Source organism: Nyctibius grandis, chromosome 1, assembly GCF_013368605.1.
Source record: "Nyctibius grandis isolate bNycGra1 chromosome 1, bNycGra1.pri, whole genome shotgun sequence".
Classification (NCBI taxonomy): domain Eukaryota; kingdom Metazoa; phylum Chordata; class Aves; order Nyctibiiformes; family Nyctibiidae; genus Nyctibius; species Nyctibius grandis.
The window spans coordinates 75,491,636-75,516,668 of NC_090658.1; the positions used below are offsets into that span (position 1 = coordinate 75,491,636).

The window sequence follows — 25,033 nt, forward strand, 5'->3', positions numbered from 1 at the left end:
TGGCTTCTGATTGGGGATGGGTTTGGATTATTATTTTTCTTTTATTTTATAGCAGTTAGGATGGTACACAAAGGGTCATGCTCCTCCTTTCAGCATTAATTTGCAACAGGGTAAGTCCAGTGAAGGAGAAAAGCCGTGTGGCACTGCTGGTCCAGATGAGGGTAAATGCATTCAGCAAGTTAGTCACTGCTAAAGTGAACATTAGAACAACTGAAATAATTTAAGCAATTCACTCATCCACTCACTCTTCCAACTGCAAGCACTTTATACAGTAAGAACAACTTAAAAAAAAAAGACAAAAATCTACCAACTAGGCTGAGCCGCCATCCTCTCCATGTAATCCTTGGCCATGCTGATGGCCTCGATGTTTTCAGGGTAGAGCACACAGAACATCGCCAGGGCCCCGAGGTTGTTGCCATAAATTTCATTCCACCGAGCGCTGAACTCCTTCGGGTCCCAGGGAGGAAGGTACTCCAGGGGATTCGACAGCATTGTTTGCACTGCCTCGATCAGACGAGCTGCAATGTGCTGGTGCGTGGTGGTGGCCTGGAGACGCAGAGCCTCCACGTCCCCTTTGGAAAAGTAGAGCATGGGGTAGCTGTCATAGTTGGCATTGACAAAAGGAACCATTGCATCCGGGTCCTCCCTGGCACCGCAGGCAAAGGCGAAGCAAACCGCGTGTATGAAAAACACACTTGGGGCTCCCCGTGTGTGAGTCCTCATTGTGGCATCAGATCTCCAAGTCTCAATGGCAGCCAAACCATCTTTGAAATATCCTACAGCAGATGGATGTGAAAGAGAGCGTTAGAAGATGAATCCGTGAGACACTATAATTCAGGATATACTCTAGGAAATACGATTCCATCTAGACTTAAAATCCCCCACGTATTGTCCAGGTGGCTTTCAAACCATTTCTATATGAATACTTCAGATAAAACATCTACTGAGCAATTAATCCTAAAGAAAACCTGTACACTTTGAAGAAAGCCCCTCCCTCCCACATCTTTCCCTCTAGCAGCCGATGCGAGGTGAAGGAACACACTGGCAGCTCTCGTACTTGAGATTTCAAATAATTGCAACGGTGCCTAATATGAAGCAGTGCTGACTGTGCTGGCAAGCGGAGAGGGGCGGGAGGGGAGGAGGAAGGGGGAGAGCCAGGGAGCCTGTGCTGGCAGTAGCCAAGCCTGCGTGCTGCCTTGGCTGATGTTAGCAGCTGGAGAGGGAAGGATGAGGAATGCTGGAGGTTTGCGCCGGGGTCATTTTATACTGCGCTAGAGGCCTCTGGTTCTGACACGTCCTCGTTTTCCAGAAGAAAAAAAAAAAAAAAAGAACAAGTCAGAAAGAAAAAAGAGAAAGAGAAAGCGGCAGAGCCTTAGAAAAACAGCTGAAACACCTGGCCTTCAGGCCATTTAGGTTTTTTGCATATTATTATTTTTCTAAGGGGCTCTTCATTCTGCATGTGGAGATTTACTGCCAGCTACCAAGAAGGCTGAACGTCGAATTAAAGCGCATATTTTCCTACGTACATGACTTCTCAAAATGAGCTCAAATGGCAAATCTATGCAGAGGTTAAATGCAAGTATTTAAACATAGTAAGTTACTTCGTAAAAATTACCAACTATCTAGCCTGAAGTCTCAGATAAAACATGTCCAGGATCCCCCTGAGGAAAGCCAGCAAATTCCTAGAATTCTTCCGAGGGGAAAGGTTACAGAAAGCAGACCCAAGAGAGGCAGTTTTATGTAAATAATGAACAGTAGTTTTCAATTATTAAAAGGAGAAATAGACAGAAGGCAAGAAAACCTAAAAACAAATACGAAATGTTTTTTTCCATGGAAAACCTGTTTCATAGGATTCAGTCATAAAACTCTTAAGAAGCTGAAGTACAAAGCAACCTTTTCTTTCTCTCCACAGCTCTCTACCTATAGATGCCAAAACTTTCTAACAGAAACTTAGGCTGCTAAAACATTATTTAGACACCCACATCCTGATTCAACAATGTCACTAATACGTGCATAGACAAGACAACCCTGATAGTCTGGGTCCCTCCATGGCTACTGGTCAGCTCCTCAGATTAATTTGGGAGCAAGCATCTTTGGCCAAGAAGTACGTCTTTTCTTGTGCATTTCTTCCTAGGGTAAAAATAATATTACATTCTGTAACTGCCTACATTTCTATGTTACAGTGCGTAGCATAATTGCTTTAACAGAGCGTAATGGAGGATGACATTTTCATAGTATTTTAATGCATTTTACAAGTAAGTTTTGCCCTTTTTTGGATGTAAACCAGTCATTTATGCAGATCACAAGATGGTTTATTTGGTAATACTTTTACTATATCTACATAGTCTCTCACCGCATACACGCATACAAAGAAACATGCACTGTAGTTTATCCAAACATACTCAAGTCTACTCATATTCTCATCTATAAATAACAAAATCATACAACAGTATATTTTGAAAGAAAGGAGGTAAAAACCAGCCAAACCAGTACATTATGTTTGAAACACAATGTCATTTTTTTAACTATTGAACTGCTTTTCATAATTAAACAAAAAAAAAAAAATCATAGTTTTTTTAAAAGCCTCTGTGATCCTTTAGAACTGGGGGCAGAGGAAAGAACCCAAGAAAAAATCTGAAAAAAAAAGCAAAAAAATGCCTGTAACTTTTTCTGTGATGATCATACATTGAAAGGTTTCCTGGCTTACACAATCAGAAAAAAATCCCAGCTAGCAGTAAGGACTTCATGCATTCTTTTCCTTGGTTTGATTTCTGTAAGTTCTTCGGCACATCAGTGAGAGTTAAGCACATACATAGATTTAGGGATGGTTTTAATCTTAGGGCACAACAACCCCATGCAACCCATGTTCCTGGGGCACAACCACCCCATGCACTGCTACAGGCTTGGGGAAGAGTGGCTGGAAAGCTGCCTGGCAGAAAAGGACCTTGGGGTGTTGATCAATGGCCAGCTGAATATGAGCGAGCAGTATGCCCAGGTGGCCAAGAAGGCCAACAGCGTCCTGGCTTGTATCAGAAATAGTGTGGCCAGCAGGACTAGGGAAGTGATTGTCCCTCTGTACTCAGCACTGTTGAGGCTGCACCTTGAATACTGTGTTCAGTTTTGGGCCCCTCTCTACAAGAAAGACATCGAGGTGCTGGAGAAAGTCCAGAGAAGGGCAACAAAGCTGGTGAAGGGTCTAGAGAACAAGTCGTATGAGGAGCGGCTGAGGGAACTGGGGTTGTTTAGCCTGGAGTAAAGGAGGCTCAGGGGAGACCACATTACTGTATACAAGTACCTGAAAGGAGGTTGTAGCGAGGAGGGTGTTAAGTCTCTTCTCCCAGGTAACAAGCGATAGGATGAGAGGAAATGGGCTCAAGTTGCACCAGGGGAGGTTTAGATTGGATGTCAGGAAAAACTCCTTCACAGAAAGGGTTATCAAGCAGTGGAACAGGCTGCCCAGGGAAGTGGTGGGAGTCACCATCCCTGGAGTTATTTAAAAGACAAGTAGATGTGGTGCTTAGGGATATTGTTTAGTGGTTGACTTAATAGTGTTAGGTTAATGGTTGGACTCGATGATCTTAAAGGTCCTTTCCAACAAAGACGATTCTGTGATTCTGTAAAATAGGGTCTTTCTGACCAGAGATTAGGGAATATACAGTAAGGTTTCCCAGAACTCCTTTGTAAATCTGGACACACATTTCCCAGCATTTCGCTATAATCAAACACCTCCAATGTTGTCTTAAAATTCATATACCGTATTTTAAGAATTCAATAACCCCCCTCATTTTCTCTCCTCATGCATGTGTGCATTTAATAGAGAAGGTAAACGCTTTTTTTTGCCTTGTACATGAGAAACAACCACCATACCACATTGTTTAGACTAACAACAGCATAACTGGAAAATCGATCTATAGCATATTCATAGGCAGCATATTCAGAGTCAAGATCTGGAAGAAATCCATAGGCAGTGACAAAAGCAGGACTACAAAGTTACTCTTATTTATTCTTTGTTACATCACACTGACGCCCTTCCTTCTGTGATGTCCTTAAAAGCAGGACCAGCAAAAGTAATTAAAAACAATCACAAAGCTCCAAACAGAATAAACATGTGGATTTGCAATAAAAACTATGACCCAGGTAGTGAGAAAATACAAACTGGATGGCTCTGGATACAGCCATGACAAACCACCTCCGCAGGGATTTCAAATGGCAGAACTGCTTTCAACCACGCACACCATCAAGCACTACGCTGACTAAGACCAGACCTGACCACACACTTCATTGCCTTACTGACTCATCCTGGTAACATCACAGGGCTAATGGGCATGATCATAGAATGGTTTGGGTTGGAAGGGACCTTACAGATCATCTAGTTCCAACTCCCCTGCCATTGGCAGGGACACCTTTCCACTAGACCAGGTTGCTCAAAGCCCCATCCAACCTGGCCTTGAATGATCACCACCATTCCTCAGTTCAGTAGCTGTTTAGAAACTACACTGATTGATAAGATATATATAAAAACACTTCAAAATTATCAGGTGTTGCAAAAGAACCAAAGCACCTTCAGCAGAAGAATGTGACCAAAACCAGTAACATTTAGAGACTATTTAGAATTCATTACAATGGTATAAATGTACCTTGGGGGGAAAAAACAACACCAAGCCAAAAACACTGAAGCAGAATGCATATTCAACTGTGTTGAACTCTATACTTTGAGGTTTCCTTAGTTAACGTACTTACATACTGAAAACTAAAGAAACACATAGCACTGTTCAAAGACACACATATGAACCTTGATTATCTGCATAGCTTAGGTGAAGCCAGACTTGTATAGATAACTGGCTGCATAAACTCCAACTTAACCAGTTGTGAGTGAACCTGCTACAAGTTTGTTTGATACACAGGGCCCAAAAGAATAGGAGCTTGGGCCTTGTGATCACTTAAATTGCAGTCACAATACCATTTTTTAAAGTTAAAAGAATTTCTAACTCTCATATTGCACTACATCATGACGAGCCTCATCTTCCAAGAAAAACTTTACCAAGCAACTCAACCTTTTCTGAAAATGAGGGGGGTTTATTCAGTTTGGAAACCATGACCTGTCAAAGTATTAAAAATTAAAAGGAGATGCTTGAAGGATGCTGGCCCATGGAAGAAAATGCTAATATACAATGTGCTTTGAAAAGGTTGTCACTTAGTCATAGATTAAAAGACCATTTGCTGCGATTTCCACTCCATTGCCAGCAGAAACAAACAGTAAAGAACATCAATTATTCTAGAAGAAACAGACTAAATCTTCACTATTTCAGTTCTCCCCATCTGCATCAATGAGTAGATGTTCAACTGCAGCAAATAAAAAAAGTACTGTAAAACTGATGCCAGTAACTGAACTGGACATTGGTTTATACAAGCAAGTGCACCAAATAAACTTGGTTTGATACACTATTTAAAGGAAAAGAGAGGCCCTGTTTACTCCTGCCACTTGTGCACAGAAAGGCCGCTCCAGCAGTGAGAGCAGAGTCGTGAGAGAGGGGCAGCAGAGGCGGTTGAGGAAAGGACAGCACCGTTAGGACCATCAGCTGGCACAACTATCATTGAAGCAATCTGACCTTCTTGTGGATCATTACAAAAATAAAAACATGTAAAGAATCGTGGCTTTCTGCAGTATCAGTTCTGAACAGCCACTATGCTTTGTGGATGCTTTTTGCTTGGACAACACTTGTATTGCTTCTTAAAAAGCAGACATTGCAGGTGTGTCTGTTAGCATCTCCAACACTAGTCCATGACTCACCTCCCACATGGGTGCCTCATCAACATCTGCAGCTAGGAACAGAAAAGGTGGAACTTCTGGTGACTGAAACTTCCACAAACTGGAGGCATCACCACACCACAGATTATTCGGGTTTCTGAATGAAAGAGCTTTCCAGAACCCAGGGCTGGTACATGAACAAGTCAGACCTGCCCACTCAGTCACACCAGGAGTGACTGTCATAGTGCACAGCTCTTGCCTACACGTGCTGAGGTCATGGGCCCTCTTCCACCTCACTGCATGACCCACTGAGGTCATGGGTCCTCCTCCACCTCACTGTGTGACCCATTGAGGTCATGGGCCCTCTTCCACCTCACTGCGTGACCTGTTCAGGTCATGGGCCATTCTCCACTTCCCTGCATGACCCACTGGAGTCACAGGCCTTCCTCTACCCTGGGGAAGGCTAATGCTCAAACAGGAACAGGAGTCTCCAGACAGAGAAGGTAGATGGAGTTACACCCTTGTTGACAGCTGGGTTTCCCACTCCCATGCTGTCTTCTCCTTCTAGATTACTCAGGAGATGCTGCAGGCAAACTCCTGGCATCTCTGCTGCAGATATGCTGGCTTTCCTCTGAACCCCACTGAAAAATGCCTAGCTGCCTCGAGAGGAGGTAAGAGAAGCCCTGACACTCAGCTTGAATATCCAACCTCTATGCCTGTAAGAAAAAAAAAAAAAGATATATTTTAACTAGATTGAAACTCAAAATTACCATTTAAAGACTTATCTCCACATATTTTACAACTATTCATCTTCTTTTGGGCAGCTCCTGTTTTCCACAAAGGCTACAGTTCTCATTATTGCTACCTGAATTACCTCCACAAGTGTTTGGGTAAGAATTATGTTCAAACATTTACTGGAAAATCTGTTCCACCACACTGACAAAAAGCAAATCTTCAGGTTCAGCCTGCAAACTTTTACCATAGACAATGACCTCTGAATCGGCAAGGTCTTAACTTTCATAATTTCTTTGCATCACTTCTTGATAAATTATTGAAAGTGAAAGCAAACTTTTTCTACTCAATTTTTTGTAATGCTTGTAATTGTAATGCTCAATTTCATGTTGAACAACAGTGTCACTCCACTTTTGTCACAACTTAAATTACATAAGGTCACCTTGCTAAGCCATTCAAAAGTACTAGTACTAAAACTAAAATAAGCAATTTTAGCACCCAATGCTAAAACAGGTAGGAGTCAGGTATTTTAACAAGAAACGGTCAACCACCAGCAACACCTGCTGCCATACCAATACTGTGAAACTAATAGGTAACGTTGCAATGAGATGTGCATGGTTGTTTGTCCCACTAAACGGAGATGGGCGTGCCTCTTTTTGTACCGATGCTAACAGCTGCCAAAACATAACTGCTTGCCACAAGGAGTGCTAGGTTAGATCACATTGGAGAAAAGCAAACTTCTGTAGGAACTCTTTTTTGGCACTTTGTCCAAATGCCTCAAATAATTAGCAAATCTTTTCACACACAGTGCAATTGCCTTTGATGCTGATAAGAGGAGCAGCATCTATAAAAATTAATCATCTGGAAACGGTAGTGTTTTAAAATCATGACACTTACATCAACTGGAGAGCTATTTTGTCCAACCATGTCAGTTTTACCACTGATCTAAATATTTTGCAAACATATTTTAAATGAGAGAGCAATTAAGTCCTCTAACTGAATCCAGGGACATTTAAGTACTTAAAAATGCAGGGTAAGTCCACGAAAACAGAGAGGTGAAAGGGTCAGTAGAGACTAATTCCCATATACATTGCCATTTGGTTACTACTGGCTCACAGAAACATATCTGATACGACAAAATTAGGCGGCAGACAGAGTGGGACCAAGAAAACTATAAACTTATCTTTGTACTGTAACAATCACAATAAATCTACTGACCAAAGTCCCAAGCTGTACAGTTCCCACATCAGCAAGCAGTACCGCTGAGTCCCTCTCAGCAGCTGCGCGGCTGGACACCAGTGCAAGAAATTCTCATGTCCCGAGATAACACACTCAGGAGTCCTCCCTCCACCTCCCTTTTTGTCAGTCAGATAAAACACCAGTGACCATCTGTCTCTCCAATAAAAATGCTGGAAAGGTGTAAAAATCACTGCTTAGAACTTGAAAAATACCTATTACGACCTTTAACCACCAGGGGACATTACTTCATTTCTTCCACTGATTTTTTTCAATATGATAAATATGCTGCATCACAATTACATAATGTCAAAGGTATTTAAAAGCTTAAATACCGAAATCCCAAATATAATTCAGAAGTAAATCTACAATAAAATGAAGTACAGCTCAGGTACCCAAGTGTTAGTATTGCACTTCTTCTGAAGCTATCTGAAATACCTTAAAAGAAGCTTTGAATCAACTTACATCTCTGAGTAACAGCTGTGCTATGAAAATCATAAAGGCAACCAGAAACAACCAGTTCCTATAGGAATTATCAGTATATGACATCATGTCAGCAGTCAAGATTTAAAGTGGTGTCTGTCCTTTGATCTATGCACAAAATTCAATGGATCTATTCAGAGCAGTACACAGCCGTGTGAGACCATCATTCTGGGAGGGTTGCACTCATTCTCCACCATGCTACAGATAGGACAGCAACTGCAAAGTATTTTTATACGTTTGCAGTAGGATGTGTAAGGTATCTGCGATGGAAGTTTCATCTGTTTCTTCCTTTCACTTAAAAGCTTATTTGTCTATTTTACCACTGTGTATATAAATTAACAGGACATACACACGTGCACACTGAATGCATAACCTTCTCTCTGCCTCAAGCAAAAACCAGATTTAAACAGTCTGCATGCCCAAACCATAACCTGGGAACTTGGAATTTTCTTCTATTTTATAATTTATTCTACTGTATAAATGCTTTCTCAATATTTTTTTCGTTGCGCTAACATTATGATTCCTAACCCTTACTGCGAACTTGTATTCCATACGTCACTGTATAGAATGAGTAAGAAAGTCATTTTGATATGCAGAATCCTGAAGGCGATCATTCCCAACCAGTACAGACATGCCTGGTAAGGCATCCACATTCAGTGAATGAAAGCTCAGTCACTTTTACTATAAAAGGCGTAAAATTATAAACTACCACAGAAAGACTTCCTTTAGAGCACCAGCGTTTTTTGTTTTATCCTGTGCTAAAGTACTGTTTAAAAGGCCATTTTGATAATTAAAAATATAGTTATTTTTTGCAGAAGTGTTTTCACATACACTAACACTAATGGACAAGTTTGAGAATTTTCATATAGGCCAAAAGGATATATTAACTACATTTGTCTGCTCCATTAATGCCCCAGAAGTCAATCAAACCACTCATCCATCTATCTTATTGTTACAGCACGTGGGGCACTAGTGGGGCCTAGGACTATGACAGTCACAGACACTGCAGAAACATGGAAAAAAAGTGCCTGTAACAATTTGGGTGGTGAAATGGTATCATTTCAGCAGCTGTTAAGAATGTAACGCATCTTCCCAACCCATGCACGCAGACCTGTTCAGGGGGTCTGTAAGGCTGTGAACCCTTCGGTGTGGGGTATCAGAAACCACGCTCAGGGCTTCCCCTGACAGCAGCCTACAACCCAAACACACGATGGTGCCTCACAGGAGGAAGTGAGCACAGGAAGAGATTGTCTGAGGTGACCGAGAGCGTGGTCCCTGTGTGGATCCAGTGGTACAACCACAGTGCAGAGGAGGAGCTGGAAAAACTTCAGAGGGTGACTGCAATGCCCAGGAGGTGCAAATAAAGGACAGAAAAAAATTAATCATACATACAAAAGGGAAAGCCAATTTTACTGCTACCAAAACAGAATTCCTCCTTGTGCCTAAACCAGCCCACTCAGACTGCTGCATGCCATGGAGCTTCCCTCACTTTTTAGGAGGCTGATTACAGCACCAGAAACTTCTGATACGGAGACTAGTGTTTCCATTTCTGACTTCAATTTCTATCCTCTTTTACAGCTAACACTTCTTTGTTAGTCTTGAGCTTTACTCTTCCAAATACTTGTAAATGTTTTAAGTCCCCTGGCTTGTTGTTCACCTCTAATATGTATAATTAACAGTTTCAATCTTTCCTGCTTGTTGTTTTAATTATCCTTCATTCAGTTGCCTCCAAGTTGTTGGAAACGAATGAAATATTCTAGCTGGAGTTTTACAAAACCAGTTCTCACTCTCTGTATATCTATATCTATCTACAGACTTCAGTAGCTGAAGATACCAAACAGATATTTTTATTTGTAAATCATTTCCACAGGACATCATATTAATAGACAGGAATTCTAAAATGCATCACATCCTTCACTTGCTACGGGATCAAAACTCATTTTAACTATGTTTCCATATCCTGTTTATGACTCAGTCTTGCATGCAAAACTTTATTAAATTTTTATTTATTATTTATGTTAAAGTATTGTGACAGCATGGAGGAGCAGCAGCAAAGTCAATTTATGAACTTAAAAAGATTTCAATCTAAGCAATTGAAATCAATACTTGCTTTTATATTATCTACATATCATCTTAAGATGTGTGTATGCAGACCTCAAATGTGTATTCACATAGAAGAACTACTCTTTCATTTGCTATAGGACAAATGCCTCTGTTTGTAGACCTAAATTGCACCACCCTACCCAGTGGTCACATCTCACTGCAGATCAATATGCTGTTCATTATTATTGGCACAATGCTGTCGTTACCTCTGCTGCTTTCATCTGTTTTCTCATTATCTATGGTTTCTCTCTATATATAGATGCAGCATATAGTTTATCTATCTATCCGTAGATATAATACATATGTACTCAGATGCAGCTGATTTTTTTCAAGGTACTAACTTGGAAAGACAATAAAATGTATTGTCCTGTAGTTCCTTTGGGGTTGTTGCCACTGTCTTCACTGCTGCCCAGAATACCCTTGATAAAATGTGACATTTTCTTGGACAGAAGCTTCAAATGCAGATGGAGTTAGCCTGCAAAATTTAGCTACTCACAATTGGCACAACCAATTTGTGTGAGTAGGCATCAACACAACCATTAAATTGCAGGTTAATTATGAACTTCGGAATTGTATGATCTCATTTCTGACCTTGAGTTCTACAGTTTGGCTGTGAGAGCTGTGCCTGAAAATTGACACATCGTTTTGGCAAAAAATGTGATACACCTCAGTTACAAAGATCTGATTAAAAGGCTTTAAAATGATGTGACATCCACAGAAATGGTTTCAAACAACTTTTGAAAATACTTTAACAACTCTAGGCAGCCCTTTGATTAGAAGACTTAAGAGGGCATGCCAGGTTTATATCAAGCATTCAGCATTTTTACTCTTTCTGATAAAAACCAACAAAAACAAAACAAGAACATACACCAGGACAACTGTGGTGAAAGAACTCTTATGTTAAAATTATGTTACTGAGATACAATACCTGCCTGAGTCAAGTGACCGAGGTCCCTACAATCCTGCTCTAAATAATGCTATTGCCAATTTCTACTGTGTACCCTGTGAGTCTAAGCAAGCGGAAAAGCAGAAAGAGAGACCAAACAAAGGTAATTTCAGACCATGGACATAATGGCCACATTGTGCCTGGGCTTTCACACCTGACCGTGTCCCCAGAGCGACTGAAAGCGTGATGTCAGCACCTGATGCGAGAAACTACTTCCAGTGCTCTCTGTCCTTCATGTGATTCCCAAAATGACCAAACTCCTCTGGTCAGCTCTCGCTTACCAACACTTCACTTCTGCTAAACTTCTACTGACAAAGCATTCATGAGGAAGGTCCCATGTGACATCAGCTAAATTTCCTTTTTTCTTTAGGGCTTTAATCCCCTCCTCTGCTCTGTTCTCATCTTGAGCAGATAACCAAGTCTGGTCAAAGTGCAATGCACAAGGGCTTGGGGTTTTTGCTAATGCAGCTCTGTCACACCCCACCATGTCCCAGCTGGGCTTAGCTGGGCTGACAGACATCAGTACAAAGCTTACCCATTTAAACAGAAAATAGCTCAAAGGAAGGGCTTTCCACCAAATATTGAGTCTATTTATAATAAATACGTGGCTACAGTCTTGAACACCAACTGGCACCATGGTTTAACAGCTTTAAGGGACTACGCTACTGTAACTAAGCTGTTTTATCTACTTCAGCTGAATGGAGACAGCAAAAAAGGTGTAAACAGCCAGGACAAACTTGCTGCTGAGATATCGTACTTACCAATTAAATACAATTTGCTAAGCAAAAGTCATATTCTGTTTCACTCACCAGACACTTGGATTACCAAAGTCTAAACCAGGAAACAATGGTTACGGAAAGTTGTGTCTGTCTTTATTTTTTTAATCCCTTCAGAAAAAAAAACAGGGAAAACGGGCTTTATTTCTTGCAAAATGTCCAGGAACAATAGCAGTAGTAACTAAATTTCTGCTCATTGCTAGAGTATGTTGTGGGTGCCAGATGTGCAAGTTTCCACACACAAGCGTAAGAATGTGACTCAGTTTTAGCTAAATGCAATCACTTCTGAGAAGGGACACTTCAGTTTTACAGACTCAGTTACAGTCTCATTTAACCCTAGTTCTCACTGCTCACACTGCTGTGTACTGATGGATGTGACCATTTCTCCACCAGCATATAAACTCACTACGTTCTTTCCCAACCCAACAGCTGCCTGGTGATGGGAATGACTTCCTATCACTGCTGATCTCGGCTTTATTTGAATTCAGTTTTGAAAGAGCTGATGTGATTGCTGTCCTCATAGTAGAGGAAAAGAAATGGTACAAACAGACCTCATGAGCACAGCGTTTCCAAGGCATGAGCCTTTACAAAGTACCAAAACCAAGATGTCACTCTAGCTTTCAGCTACTCCTTACTTATAACTGTATGCAACCTGTGAAAATCACATCTAACATTTAGCTAGGTAATGAAACAGATTTTTCTCTCCATTGTGGTGTGTATATTTACTAAATATCTGGTTAGAATAATATATAGTATAATAAAAACTGAGCTCACTTAGGGAACCAAAATCTATCAATCAATTTGTTCAGTTCATCTATTTCTTCCCATGAAACCCATATTCTCTATGACCGAAGAACAGGTTTAGAAGAGATTGGATACAAATATGCAGTGGAAAACCATCACCAAGTATCTTCTGAGATCAGTCTCCACAGTAGAGGATACAGATATGTTCATAAACTATTCTCTTCTCTTGTATGAAATGACAGCACTCAGTTTTTTTCTTGGCAATTCAAAATTATACAAAGTATCACAATGCTTCAAACAAAACAACAAAAGCAAGCTCCTGTTTTGAATAACAAGGAAAGAAAATGACATTTTCTTAAAGTAACAGTAGTCCTTTACCAGTAAAATACACTGCAATTAGTATGTTTTGGTTTTGCATCCTAGTGAAGTTCACAGAAAGTCAAGAACATCCCAGTCCAGAACTGCTACTTTGTTAACTTCCACTAAAAATTTAGCTAATTTAGGTCACTGAAGAAACACATATAAGCAATGACACACAGTAAAAGAACTCATAGTTGAAGTAATATTTAGCGCTTCTGTAGAGAAATACACCCAAGGATCTCCAAGTAGTTATGAAACAAACTAATTAATTAAACTTCTCAACACCCTAGTGAAGCAAGCAAGCACATTTATCTGTTTTATGAGGAAGGAAAGAAAGCCACGGAGAGGTGGAGTGACTTGCCCGAGGCTACCCAGCAAGAGTCTTTCAGAGTAATAAACAGCATCTGAATTATTGATTCTCACTGCTGCCCTTCAGCTGAATTGTTCCTTTTTTGAAATACTGCAATGAGTTATAATAATTGTTGGCATGATAAATGTAATGTGGCAATATTTAGCCGAGATTTTCTTTGTCTTTGTTTAGACTATATTAAAAATTCAGTGTTATTTAAATTGCAATTGATCTTCTTAGGGTGACCAAAAATCTCCAACTGGTTGAGCAATATTTCCTGTATTTCATTCACAATCACAGCTATTTCTTATATTGTCATTGCTTATGTCCAAAAAAGAAGCCACTCCAGCTTGAAAATGCAGGAAAATATCACAGCTTTATATTGTTTCAAGAGGGAAAGACAGAAAAGCTATGAGAGTAGCTACTTTCATTCATACCAAACTGAATATTAAGAGTTGGCATGAGATGCACCAAGTGATGATGCGTCGCTTTCATGCAATACTAGCTAGAGGAATTGCAACTTGCCGTCCTGTGGCTGAGGAGACTGAGCTTCCTGAGTTAACAACCGGGGTTCCAGGGCACTTACGACTTTTCCACCAAAGAAAAAAAAAAAAAAAGAAAAGAAAACTGGAAGGAAGTTGCATCGGGGAAATCGCTCTTTTCCTGTCTCTCAGCTCCCCCAGGTGCAAGACAAGGATGCTACCGCTTACCTTTCACGCACGCATGTTTGGGAGGCTTTAACTCATGAGCAAAGGGCTCGGAGGCTCTTGCGGTAATGGGGTAATGGTGCTGCGGAAGAGCAGAAAGCTGTTACCCACGGCGCCCAGAGGTGAAGCTTCAAACAGCAGAAGCTCTGACTCCCCGCACGCACCTCTCTCGGACACGCGGGGCGCACCCTGCGGGCTGCCCGGCACCTCCGGGAGGCTGCGGGCATCCGAGCGGCGCTGCCCTGATCCCGCACCGCCGCCCGCTCCGCCGGGGGCAGCGCGGGAAAGGCCGTGCCTGGGGGCTGCTCCCTGCGGGCCGCCCCCGGCCACCGCCCCGCTCCCACCGCGCCCCGCTCCCGCACCCGGTAGACCTGGGCCCCGCTCCCTCCCCCCGCCGGGCGCTGCCGCGGGACGCCCGCCGACACCTAGTGCCGCTACCGCCGCGGACCGCCACCAGCGCCCACAGCGCGCCCCGCGCCTTGGGGATGGGGACAACTGTGGCGCTGGGTCCGACCTCCTCCTTCCCAAACCCGCCGGTAACCGGCGCCCCCAGCCCCGCGCGGGCGGAGGGGCGCTCCCGGGGCCCGCCCCGCCGCCGGCCTGCCCGGAGCCCGCCGCGGGGACGGCCGCCCGGCGGAGGGGAGGGGAGTGGAGCGCTGCCCCGCACCGCACGGGCACTCACCGCCGGCGGCCCCTGCCTGGTGCGGCGCGGCTCGGCGCGGACCCGCCGCTCGGCAGCCGGAAAGTTTCTCCTCCGCAGCCCCGGGGGAGGGAACGGGGGGGCGTTTTTCAACTCAGGAAGAAAGTGACTCCCCCCCTCCCCCCTCCCCGCCCTCGTTCCTTACCTCTCCCCGGTCCTCCTCCTCCTCCCTCCGCCCCGGCCCCGCCAACCCCTCACGCCATGGCGGCGGCGGGCAGCCCGCGGCACCGCTCTACCCGCCGGGGGCCCGCACGGCCCGGCGCAGAGCGGCGGTGCAGCCCGCCCGGCCCCACGGCCCCGCCACCGCGGCTCGCAGCCGGGCGCAGGGGCTGCGCAGCCTCCCTGTCCGGCCCGGGCCCGCGTTTGGTTCTGTCTGTGCTTATTGAGTTATTTCGTTATTTATTCCTGGCGAGCACACGGGTTTCCGCTCCTCCCCGCCTCGTAGTTCACGGAAATACTCCAATTCTCCCTTTTAGAGGGAGGACTCGTTTCTCTGCAGGGAATGTGTTGGCTCCAACACCGGAGTGTCGGCAATTTGATTTTCTGCACCTAGAACATACGGCAGAGGTACCACGGTTCGGACAAGAGGGGCTGTGGCGGTTAAAGCATCCGGTGTGACCCATTCATATGCAATATCCATCTCTAGCGCTGTCACCACACTGTGTGAGAGTGAGAGGGCCTCCCATCCAAAAGTTCCCTCAAGCCAGCAGAGAAACAAAAAGCCAATTTGTCAATCTTTTAAGTATGGTGTGATTACTTACATAAATGTTTCCCATGTATGTAAAACAAAAACGTGAAACGCCATGACCATGCAAGCCAATTGTCCTGAAATTTTTTGCAGCCACTCAACTGAAGATACTTAGGAAAGTAATATAAAAGAGGATAAAATAAATGATCCTTTGGAACAGTTCTCTCTGCTTTCTCAGTCAGTATAACCAAGAAAAAGTATGAAGTGAAGAATTCCAAATGTTTGTTGGGTTCCGAAAGCTGAGCATGTTTTATCATCTTCAGATTACTGTCCTGAAGTGAAAAGAAAAATATTTACATGTGATAGATCAGGATGGTGTCCAACTACCTGAAGTTTACATTTCACAAAGCTTATTCTTCATTCTAATAATGCGTTTACTGATGTTACTGAATCAATCAGTGGGCTCTAAGTGCTCAGTTCCCTGGCTTTAAAATGTAAAAGCTGTATTTTCTGAGGATGGTTTTAAACAGGCTCTTCGTGGTTTACAGTGTGATTTCCTGCTGTTCTATCAAGATTAATAAACTTGTGGAAACTAGACGAAACTAGAAACTACGCATTTCCCTTCACCCCTTCACTCCTGTTGTATTTCCCAGCGATATCTATGGACAGTCTCAGCATAATGAATAGGGATCCACAAGCTGTTGCTGCAAACTCCGAGAGGCTGGAATGAAGCCTTGCTTTTTTACCAGTAATGACATGCCTAAAAGCACTAAGTATTTCAGTTTCAGTCATGCAAACACTAGATTAATCATTAGAAGGTATGTTTCTAAACACCTATTTGGATGGTATTACACTATACTGCATTGATCATAGAGTTGTAAAATATTAATGCTGTGACACAATGAGCATGAGAAGAGCTACAGACTCCCCAGTCAGACCAGATGTGGCTAACAGGACAATTCTACTGGAATTTCTAAAATCATCAGGATGCCTAAAGTGATGAGATGTCTAAGTACTAGTCACATGTCTGCATTAGGTATTTAAATATATTAAGTATCTGCCCTGGTTTTGCAGGAATAAAATTTATAGAATCACTTTTCTGTCACGTTTAGTTTCAGTTTGTGGCCAGCCGTGGTATGGTGATCAAGGCCATTAGCAGTGGAAGCCAGGGCAGCTGACCCAGGTTGGCCCGTAGGTGTATTCTATAACATTAATGTCAGGGTCACTATAAATGCGAAAGCTTGCTGGGGAGAGGGTTTTTTTTTTTGCTCTTCTCTTTGGTTGCTGTCTCTGGAGGGACTTGCTACTGCTCTATGAGCTAAGTATAATTTTATGTCTTTTGTATTAGTATTGATATTGGTTTTCTTATTTTATTAAATCTGTTTAAATTTCAGCCCACGAGTCTCCCTCTTTTTCCCAATTCCCTTTCTCGGTTGGGCAGGGGTCATTGAGTGATGGAACAACTGGTTATTGTTTAGCCCTGGGTGTGGGCTAAACAGAGATAGTATCTGACTCTAAGATACATGGAATTATCCCTTACAATTCTGAACAGCATAATGCCCAAATGGCTTTTGAAATCCTTACCTTAGTCTGTGGTTGTATCTATCTATGTTGTAGAGAAACAGCACTGTGCTGACTTGTTGTGGCTGAATACCTGGGCAAAGCACACTGTGGCTCCCCTATAGCCTGTGCACTTGGGTTTCTGCCTCATAGAGGTTGAGCTTGGATATGCTTGGATCTTGCTCTGGTGTGCAGTTAGACTCTGGTGAAGATACGTACACAGAGTGGAGAGCCACAAATCATCTCTGCCTTATGTCCTCTTGTGTAAAAAGGGGCTCATTTTACTCCCCAATAGCTCACAGGGTGCTTGTCAGGCTAAAAAAGTAAATTAAAATTTATAGGTTGATTCAGAGATATGTAAGAGAGGCAATTTCTGTCCATTCTAGATTAATTTCAGCATTGCCACTAATAATTTTGAAATGAGAATGACCCCAGGTTTAGCAAGCATCATGTATACAGAAAGACTGAAAAAATTAGCCTGAGGATGAGAAGACTGGAGGAAGATGTGATAACAGCCTTCAGCTATGTAAAAGCTGCTGAAAAGAAGATAATAAACTCTTATCCACATCCTCTGAGAACAGCATGTAAGTTGCAGTAAGAGAAATTTAGGCTAAATAGGGGGAAAAAAGTGTCTGTAATGGTAAACAAAGCAAGAGTGAAGGGCACCTCTGTCCCTGGAGGCTTTTTAAGTACAAGTTGGACATATATTTGACAAGAACCGTTCAGGTCTAGAAAGTCTGATGGATCTTGCCTTAGAGCAAGGGGCGGACCAGATGACCTGCAAGGTCCTTTCCAGCCCTGTTTTGTATGATTATGTTCAAAATGCTGCTTGCACAGGCAAGATCATGGTTCCTCTTTGATCTTCCTATGCCCTTCACCTCTTTAGCAATGGGTATAGCCTCCCTTGCTAAGGTTGAGCTTTTCTCGGTGGTTTGCTAGCCTTGCTGCATGCCAGTGAATTTCTTGCTGATGACAGCAAGAAGAAAACAATTAAACAATGAAACAATGTCAATCTAGAGCAGAAATTCTGGGTGGGATCCATCTAACCTCTGAATCTGTCATGCGCTTTTGTTCTATACTTGGCTGGTAACTACCTCTGACCTAGTCATGTTTGACTCTATAACTGCAGAGAAAAATAAATACTTTTAGGGCAGAATTCATCTGGCCTGTTTTAGATGTCATCTTTAGGATGTGACGAATCATGTCCTCAAGCTACCTATTCTTTCCACCAATCATAAAGTTGGTTTAAATGACTCAGTAACATACCATCATACAATTTCTGCTCTCTTGGTGCTTCTGTCTCTGAAATCTCTCACTCCCTTTCTGCTCCTAAGTATCAGAACCATAGTTTATTTGTTCCTTTCTTCTTTTTTTATTGGAAAGGTCCCACTGAGATTAATATTTTTGTAGCTATCATTTCCTTAAATTACATCATGCAACACTGAAACATACAGCAAACTGACCTTTCAGGTGGCATGGCTCCAGACTGGATTTAGGAGAGGAGCTAAATTTACCTTTTGGAGCTAAAGACCATTGACTTGGCTGGGTTGTGCAGAGCATGTTCCATTGAAATTGTTTGAAAACTGTTCAGGTCAGACGCTCTTCTACTCATATGTCACATGCTCTTTATTTTTCCTTAGCCTTTATGGCAAGCAACATTACTAGGAATATGAAATGTCTGGTGTCTGTGTGACTGAGCCAAATGTATGTGGGATGTGTTGCCCTTTTCCAACAATGGCAATTATTTTAGGTCACACACATAGAAGTCACTGTCTTAGACACCAAAGTACACAGTGCACATCTTGAAAATGTCTGTTGCATCAGAGACACCATGAGCAGCCAGCTCTTGGTTACGAGGTCTTGATAACATCTGTCCTTTTTGCTTCCTTATAGTAAATGATTGAGAAGTGAAGACTTCCCAGAAGGCCCTGTGGTTATCTGGCTTGCAGGGAAGTGAAATTCATTTTATTTTCCTTCTGCCTTGATGAGCTGGGTCATGAGGACATGAAGAGGGAGCAAGCCCCCATTGCTGTGCTAGGGCAGTGAGAAAGGAAGGCAGCAGGGCTGCATGAAGCCAGTGATGTAGGTATCATTCTTGCTGGAGGAGACACCAAGTGTCTGCTGATGCTTCATACATTTTAAAGCCTTTGATTCTTACTTAGTCAGGAAAATGGGGGGATGTTTCCTTTTTCTTTCTTTGTGGCTGAAGATGTTAGCCTAAAGAGGGAAGCTGTATGTCATGTGGTCTGTTCCACATACACAGCCTTGGCCATTCTTTTCTTTCTTCTTGCCCAGCCTATGCAACAGCATTTTTTTTCTCCTTTTATATATCCTCTGTGGTGTTTTTTTTTTTTTTTTTTAAAAGTACCTCACTATCACTGAAGTCCTATTCTCTGTGTGATCTGTGTGGTCTCTAATTTCCATGTAAGAGACACTTCTACTTTTGTCATTAAGTGACAAAACTCTTCAAATGAAAAGAAAGAAAAATATGAAATCCTCCAGATTCTTTCACTAATTCTCCAAAACAATCGATTTTCTTGTGACCGTAACCCTTGTGCTCCCTTTGTCTTTTTTTTTGTCCAGCTGTGATGATTTCTGATCTTAGCATGTGAACTGAAATCTTTAGGACAAGAGTGTTAGGCCAGTCTCTTGTAGCTGAACTGCAGAACTGCAAATCTGGATACTTGCATAATGCTCACCCTGCCCTCCTTGATCTGGGCTGCTCTGCCCAACTCCTCCCCCTGGACTTTATTAGTGCCACATGAAGGCAGCTCTAATTTTCAAAACTTATCCCAGTTCCAGCCTCACATGGAGGAATGTTGGCTATCTCCTCTTTTCCAGCCAGGGTGTGGACCAGACAGTCTTCTAACTTCGTTGTCATTCCTACTACAGGCTTCAAGTTTATGAGTGTTGCATGATCATTAGCATTTACTACTTGGGGATTTGGGGCTCTGGCTCACTGTGCAGGCAATGAGCAGAAATAGTCACAGCTCTAAAACCAGGTCGTGAAAAGGAGTGGCCTGAATCAGTCCTGAGAATCAGAAACAGTTGGAAATCTTGTCTAAGCTGGTTAGGATGCCTTTCTGACTGGGGACATTTAGTGTGGTACAAAGCAATTTCTCTCAAAGGAAGATCTAGCCAGTTGCTTCCTACAGGTCTGTCAGGTGCCAGGTACATTTATGGGTCTGGAAGGATGCGTTAGTGCAACAAATGCTTCTGCCTTCCTTTGCTTCTGTATGTACAGATTGGAAACGCTTCTCTCTTCCCCACAGATGCAGAGTTTTACTCTTCTACATTGTGGTAACCAAAGTATCAGTAGGGTAGCTGGAAGGGGAAAGCACTAGACAAGTTTCCTAAACAGCTCTTCTTTGTATGTAAATAGAACATCTTTCTCTGCTTTACATTTCCTCTCTTTCCCTCTTTCTTGCTCTCACCATGTGTTCAGCCTGGTTTAGCCCGAGGCCAGCAGACAGAAAGATGAGAAAAAGTTCCTGCAGATTTCTTAGTGAATGGGAAGCTGCAGCATCAGTAACCTCAGCAAGGAGAGGTAAAACAGTGGTGAGTGGAGACAGATGCATGGTCCATAGACATGTCAGGAAGACAGCAGCCATAAAGCAGGTACATAGGTACTTACTGTGAAACACCAAAGAAGACCTGGATCCAATAAAAAATTCCATGTATCATCTGGGCTGTGCCTTTCAACAGCAGAATCCATTATGGCAGTGGTAGGACAGTATCACTTTTATTGCTTTTACATTACTGCAGACATCAACTGGGTTTAGGTTCGTTCTTTTCTCTGGTGATGATCAGAACAGGTTGGAGTGGGGGGGGCACCCAGCAGCATGTGGCTTTTCATTCAGCTGAATTGGTTGTTACTTCATGTTCTCAAATGTGTGACCTTTCTCAACATGTAAACTTCTTTCCTTCCAAGTTTCTTGAATGTTATAAACGGAGCAGTATCCCCTGGGGAGCGCAAACCATTAATGCTCATACTGAGAGAAATCTTCTAAAGACAGAATTCGTCAGTGCTCCCTTAGAGCTGATTGCCACAATCTCCCTCTCTGGATGCCAGATATGTTGCAAGAACGTTTTCCATTTGTAACACTGTTTTCAGCGAACGGAATTTTTAAGGCTAGAATCCACCTATTTTATGGAGTCACTTGATATGTGGAAAGCCAAGCAGACAACTAAACAACTGCTGGAATTCATGAAAATATTAACAAGTTGCTTACTTACCCCCACCCTTAATTCTTGTCTTTCATACTCCCATGTCTGTCTCTTCCTCCTCACACTAGAGATGTGTAAATGAAAAAGGTATGTCTTAGAGACTGTATTTGAACTTGTTGCTGACTCTCATTTCTCTTTGTAACCATCTCACTCTGATTTGCTGCATCCTAGTTGCAGCCAAGACTCAAAGGTGGGATATTAGATCAAACAGAAACACAGGCGTTAAAAATTAATTTCCACTTAAAGATAATACTTACCTATGCTGCACTAGAGGATACCATAGCAATCAATTCTGCACACTTGATTCTGAAGCAATGGTACTCACCAACTGATTGCTCTTGTAGTCGTACATACTCCCTAAAGACAGCTCCATCTCTGCTCTTAGTTTTAGGGGCTTGATGAGGTTGGTTATTGTTATAATTGGTTATTGTGTGTCTTGTTCTGAGTCTTTTGGGGCACTGCTGTTGAGTATTTCAGGGGCCCTTGTAACCACCTTGTGATCGTTCACTCATACACACATCCGTATTTGTGAGTCACTGGCAGTGCACTCTACGCAGCAATGATTTCTGAACGTGTACATACATACACGTTGTATGTATATATACATACAAATACTTTTACAGTTACTTTTAATAATATCTATCTAAGTGGTCGTATTAATGGTTATTACATCTGTTTTCTTAAATTCATGTAATTGCTTTTTTCCTAATTTTGTGTATGGATTAATATCAGTAATGTACTAGGTATCTCCAAGTCCTGCACAATAACAGGACAAATGTTAGAGGAAAGAGGAAAACCCCACACAATAGATATATTTTGGTAATTATTATTTACCGTAATATATGTAAACGCTGTTCCCTGATACCCTCTAGCCATCTATTGCTCTGTTGAGCTATTAATGTCATCTCATGCTGACTCTCAACCTTATCCTCCTTGAGCTTCATCTATGCTTCATTTTCCATCACCTGTCTACTAATGATCTGGAGATTTCCCTGCTTACTGCCTACGAGTGCTTAGTTTAATTAACTTAAAACCTCACATGTCCTATGAATTGCAGATCATTCCCTTAGTTTCTGGGTTCCCATGTCATGGGATCCTAGCCCTTAATTGCTGCCTGTTCATGTGTGTATATATATACATATGGGCACTGCCGCCCTTTTTTTCTGGGCGGTTTTGAGGGAGAAAACAGGGATCAAAGTTCACTGCTGCTACCTGTCTTCAACACCGCTGTGGCTGCTTCAACAGCAGCCCTCCAGTAGGTATTTTTGAGGGCTTCTGTCAGTATGAGATAAAGAACTTTTTATCTCTATATTTCATAACATCATTTTTCTTTTTGCAAAATTTACAATGGCATCTTTTTTCTCTGATTTAATTTAATTTGCAGGCTGCTCAGCACTTGGGAGTACCCATTTAAATTCTCAGTGTGGGTTGAGGTCCTGGGGGATGGTGTAGCAAGAAAACTGCAATTCTCAGGTATTATTTTGAGATAAGGCAAGAAAAGAGTTGCTATATTCATCTGTACTTTTATTCCTCAGAGATGGTGGAGGCTTTAAAAATTAGTCTTTTAAATGTAAATTAATTAGGCACACGGAGTCACAATTTTCAGAATTGCTTTAGTGTTGTGACAGACAAGGTCTATTGAAAGTTAATGGACTTGTTTTCCTAAAATATACCCTGAAAATACTGCTCTCATAAATTTTGGACAAGAACATCTATTTTTTTCCTCCTGTATACAGTGTAAGATAGTTTATGATTTTCTTCACTCTGAAGAGGAACATAAGTTCTTCAACCTTTTAAGAGAAAATCAAACTGAGTGTTTACGTGTTTGTACTCAAAATTTATTAGTAGTCAATGGAAAATAGAAATACCTTTCTGGCTGGCAGAATCTGCTTTGCCTGGGCCATCGGAGCTGCGGTGGGTGCTGTGCAGACTGTGTTCCATTTGTGCTGCTGCCATTTTCTGTCTTGCACCCTGTAATTTGCAAAAGGGGCTGGAAGCCATAACATCGTTTTGAAGTGGCTGAGATGGTTTCTCACCCCCATGCAAGTATTTAAAAGTCGTTATGACTATGTGTGAGAACTATATATGTGCTCCGGCAGCGTGAGTGGGGAAGCATGAGGGATTTTTAGCACAGTTCTGATTAAATCAGTTTAGTTGCAGTGGGGGCAGAAGTTAGACGCGGTGCTTTAGATGTTTGCCCTTCTGTGAACTGTGACATCTGGTCAGCTGCAAAACCTCTGCGGTCTTGCCAGCTTGCCAGAGAGCTGCTGTAGGTACCCACCTCGTACTGAAAACATTACCCTTACACCTTCATCCTATATTCAAGAAAACAATCAGTCATGCTGGCCACAGTACTAGTCCATTGGCCTGTAGATAGGAATCCCGTTTACCCTGTAAAGATGCTGACAAGCTTTTTGAGCTGGAAATCTCCGAGTCTGTTGAACTTCCTGGATTCCATCTTATTTTGGCCTTAATCCAGGCTCTGCTTTCAAGTTAAGCATTTCTATTTATAATGCTTACGGAAAAGCAGGATTTGTTTCTTGCATCAAAAGCATTCAGAAGTAAACCTCTATTTTTTTTATATTTTTTTTTTTCTCTCCTGTGACTCACCAAGGAGGTTTGATGTTCCACTTATACAGAATTGCAGAAAACAAAATTACAGGCAATTGGATTTATAATGGGATTGAGCCTTTGCTCTGGGGGGTTTTGGATCAGCTACGTGCCTGCTGGAAGGGCTGGTTCTTGGGCAGTGTTAACAATCGATGTCTGTGGCTACACCATCGCAGCCATTATACCGTTATAGCTGGCACTCTCTGCAGAGATAAGGTTCCTGTAGCTTAGTCCGTGCTTTCCCTCCTACATCTGATGCTATGCTTCAGCTGATATACTACCTGCCTCCAAGCATGTGTACAGAAAGAGGCATATTTTGTTTTAAAAGTCAGTTGCTTAAATGTACCAGAAAACTTGTCTTACTCCTTCCATGATGCTGAGGAGCAGCAGGCTGCCCCATGTCATGCCCCCTTGCCAGGGAAGTCATAAGCAACATCTTCCTATCAGATCCCTCACTGTATGGTGTAGCTTGTGAGACTTTTACCTTTCTGCACAGAAGAGACTTTATTTCTAAACTTGAAACTCTCTTTGCTGCAAGACATCAAGGTTGTGTACAGAAGTGTGTTTTACACTCAATGCATTTTTGTTCCTTGTGGTGGCAAGAGAAGGTTGACATGGAAGCTCGGACACTCCCTTCTCACTGTTGGCATCCCTCTGCTAATTTATATATTCTTACATTCTGCTGTCATTTGCTTTGGTATGATTTAATGCTTACTTGGCCCCAGGAGGAAAGACTTAAAGGTGAAGCTACAATATTTATTTAGTATGGGATTGGACAAGTCATGGCCAAACACTTTTCAAACAAGGCCACTGTGAAGAATACAAAAGTACATCTTTACTGATGGTAAGAAAGATGATTACAAATTGTGTATGGTTCTACATAGCTAGAAAATATGACTATGCATCTATAGGAAAGAGAAGCACTCCAAGGCCAGGTTGGAAACCATTAATTTTGCTAGGGCAATACATGTTGGCCATACCCCACTCCTCTCTCAGGTTGGATTAGGAGTCCTGGAAAGAAAAAAGTTGAGGTTTCTATAAGAGAATGACTGTTTCTCAGGAA

General features: G+C 42.3%; 1 protein-coding gene across 1 annotated transcript in view; it reads right to left on the reverse strand.

The window, feature by feature from the left end:
* DSE (dermatan sulfate epimerase) overlaps positions 1-14,259 on the reverse strand; it is a 36,342-nt gene extending 22,083 nt beyond the window's left edge. Inside the window, exons 1-2 of the mRNA XM_068404503.1 lie at positions 14,189-14,259; positions 308-776 (exon numbers count right to left, since the gene is read on the reverse strand). Coding sequence (XP_068260604.1) covers positions 308-723 — 416 coding nt within the window. The 5' untranslated portion in view covers positions 724-776; positions 14,189-14,259. The remainder of the gene's footprint in view (positions 1-307; positions 777-14,188) is intronic.
* Between the last annotated feature and the right edge of the window lie 10,774 nt (positions 14,260-25,033).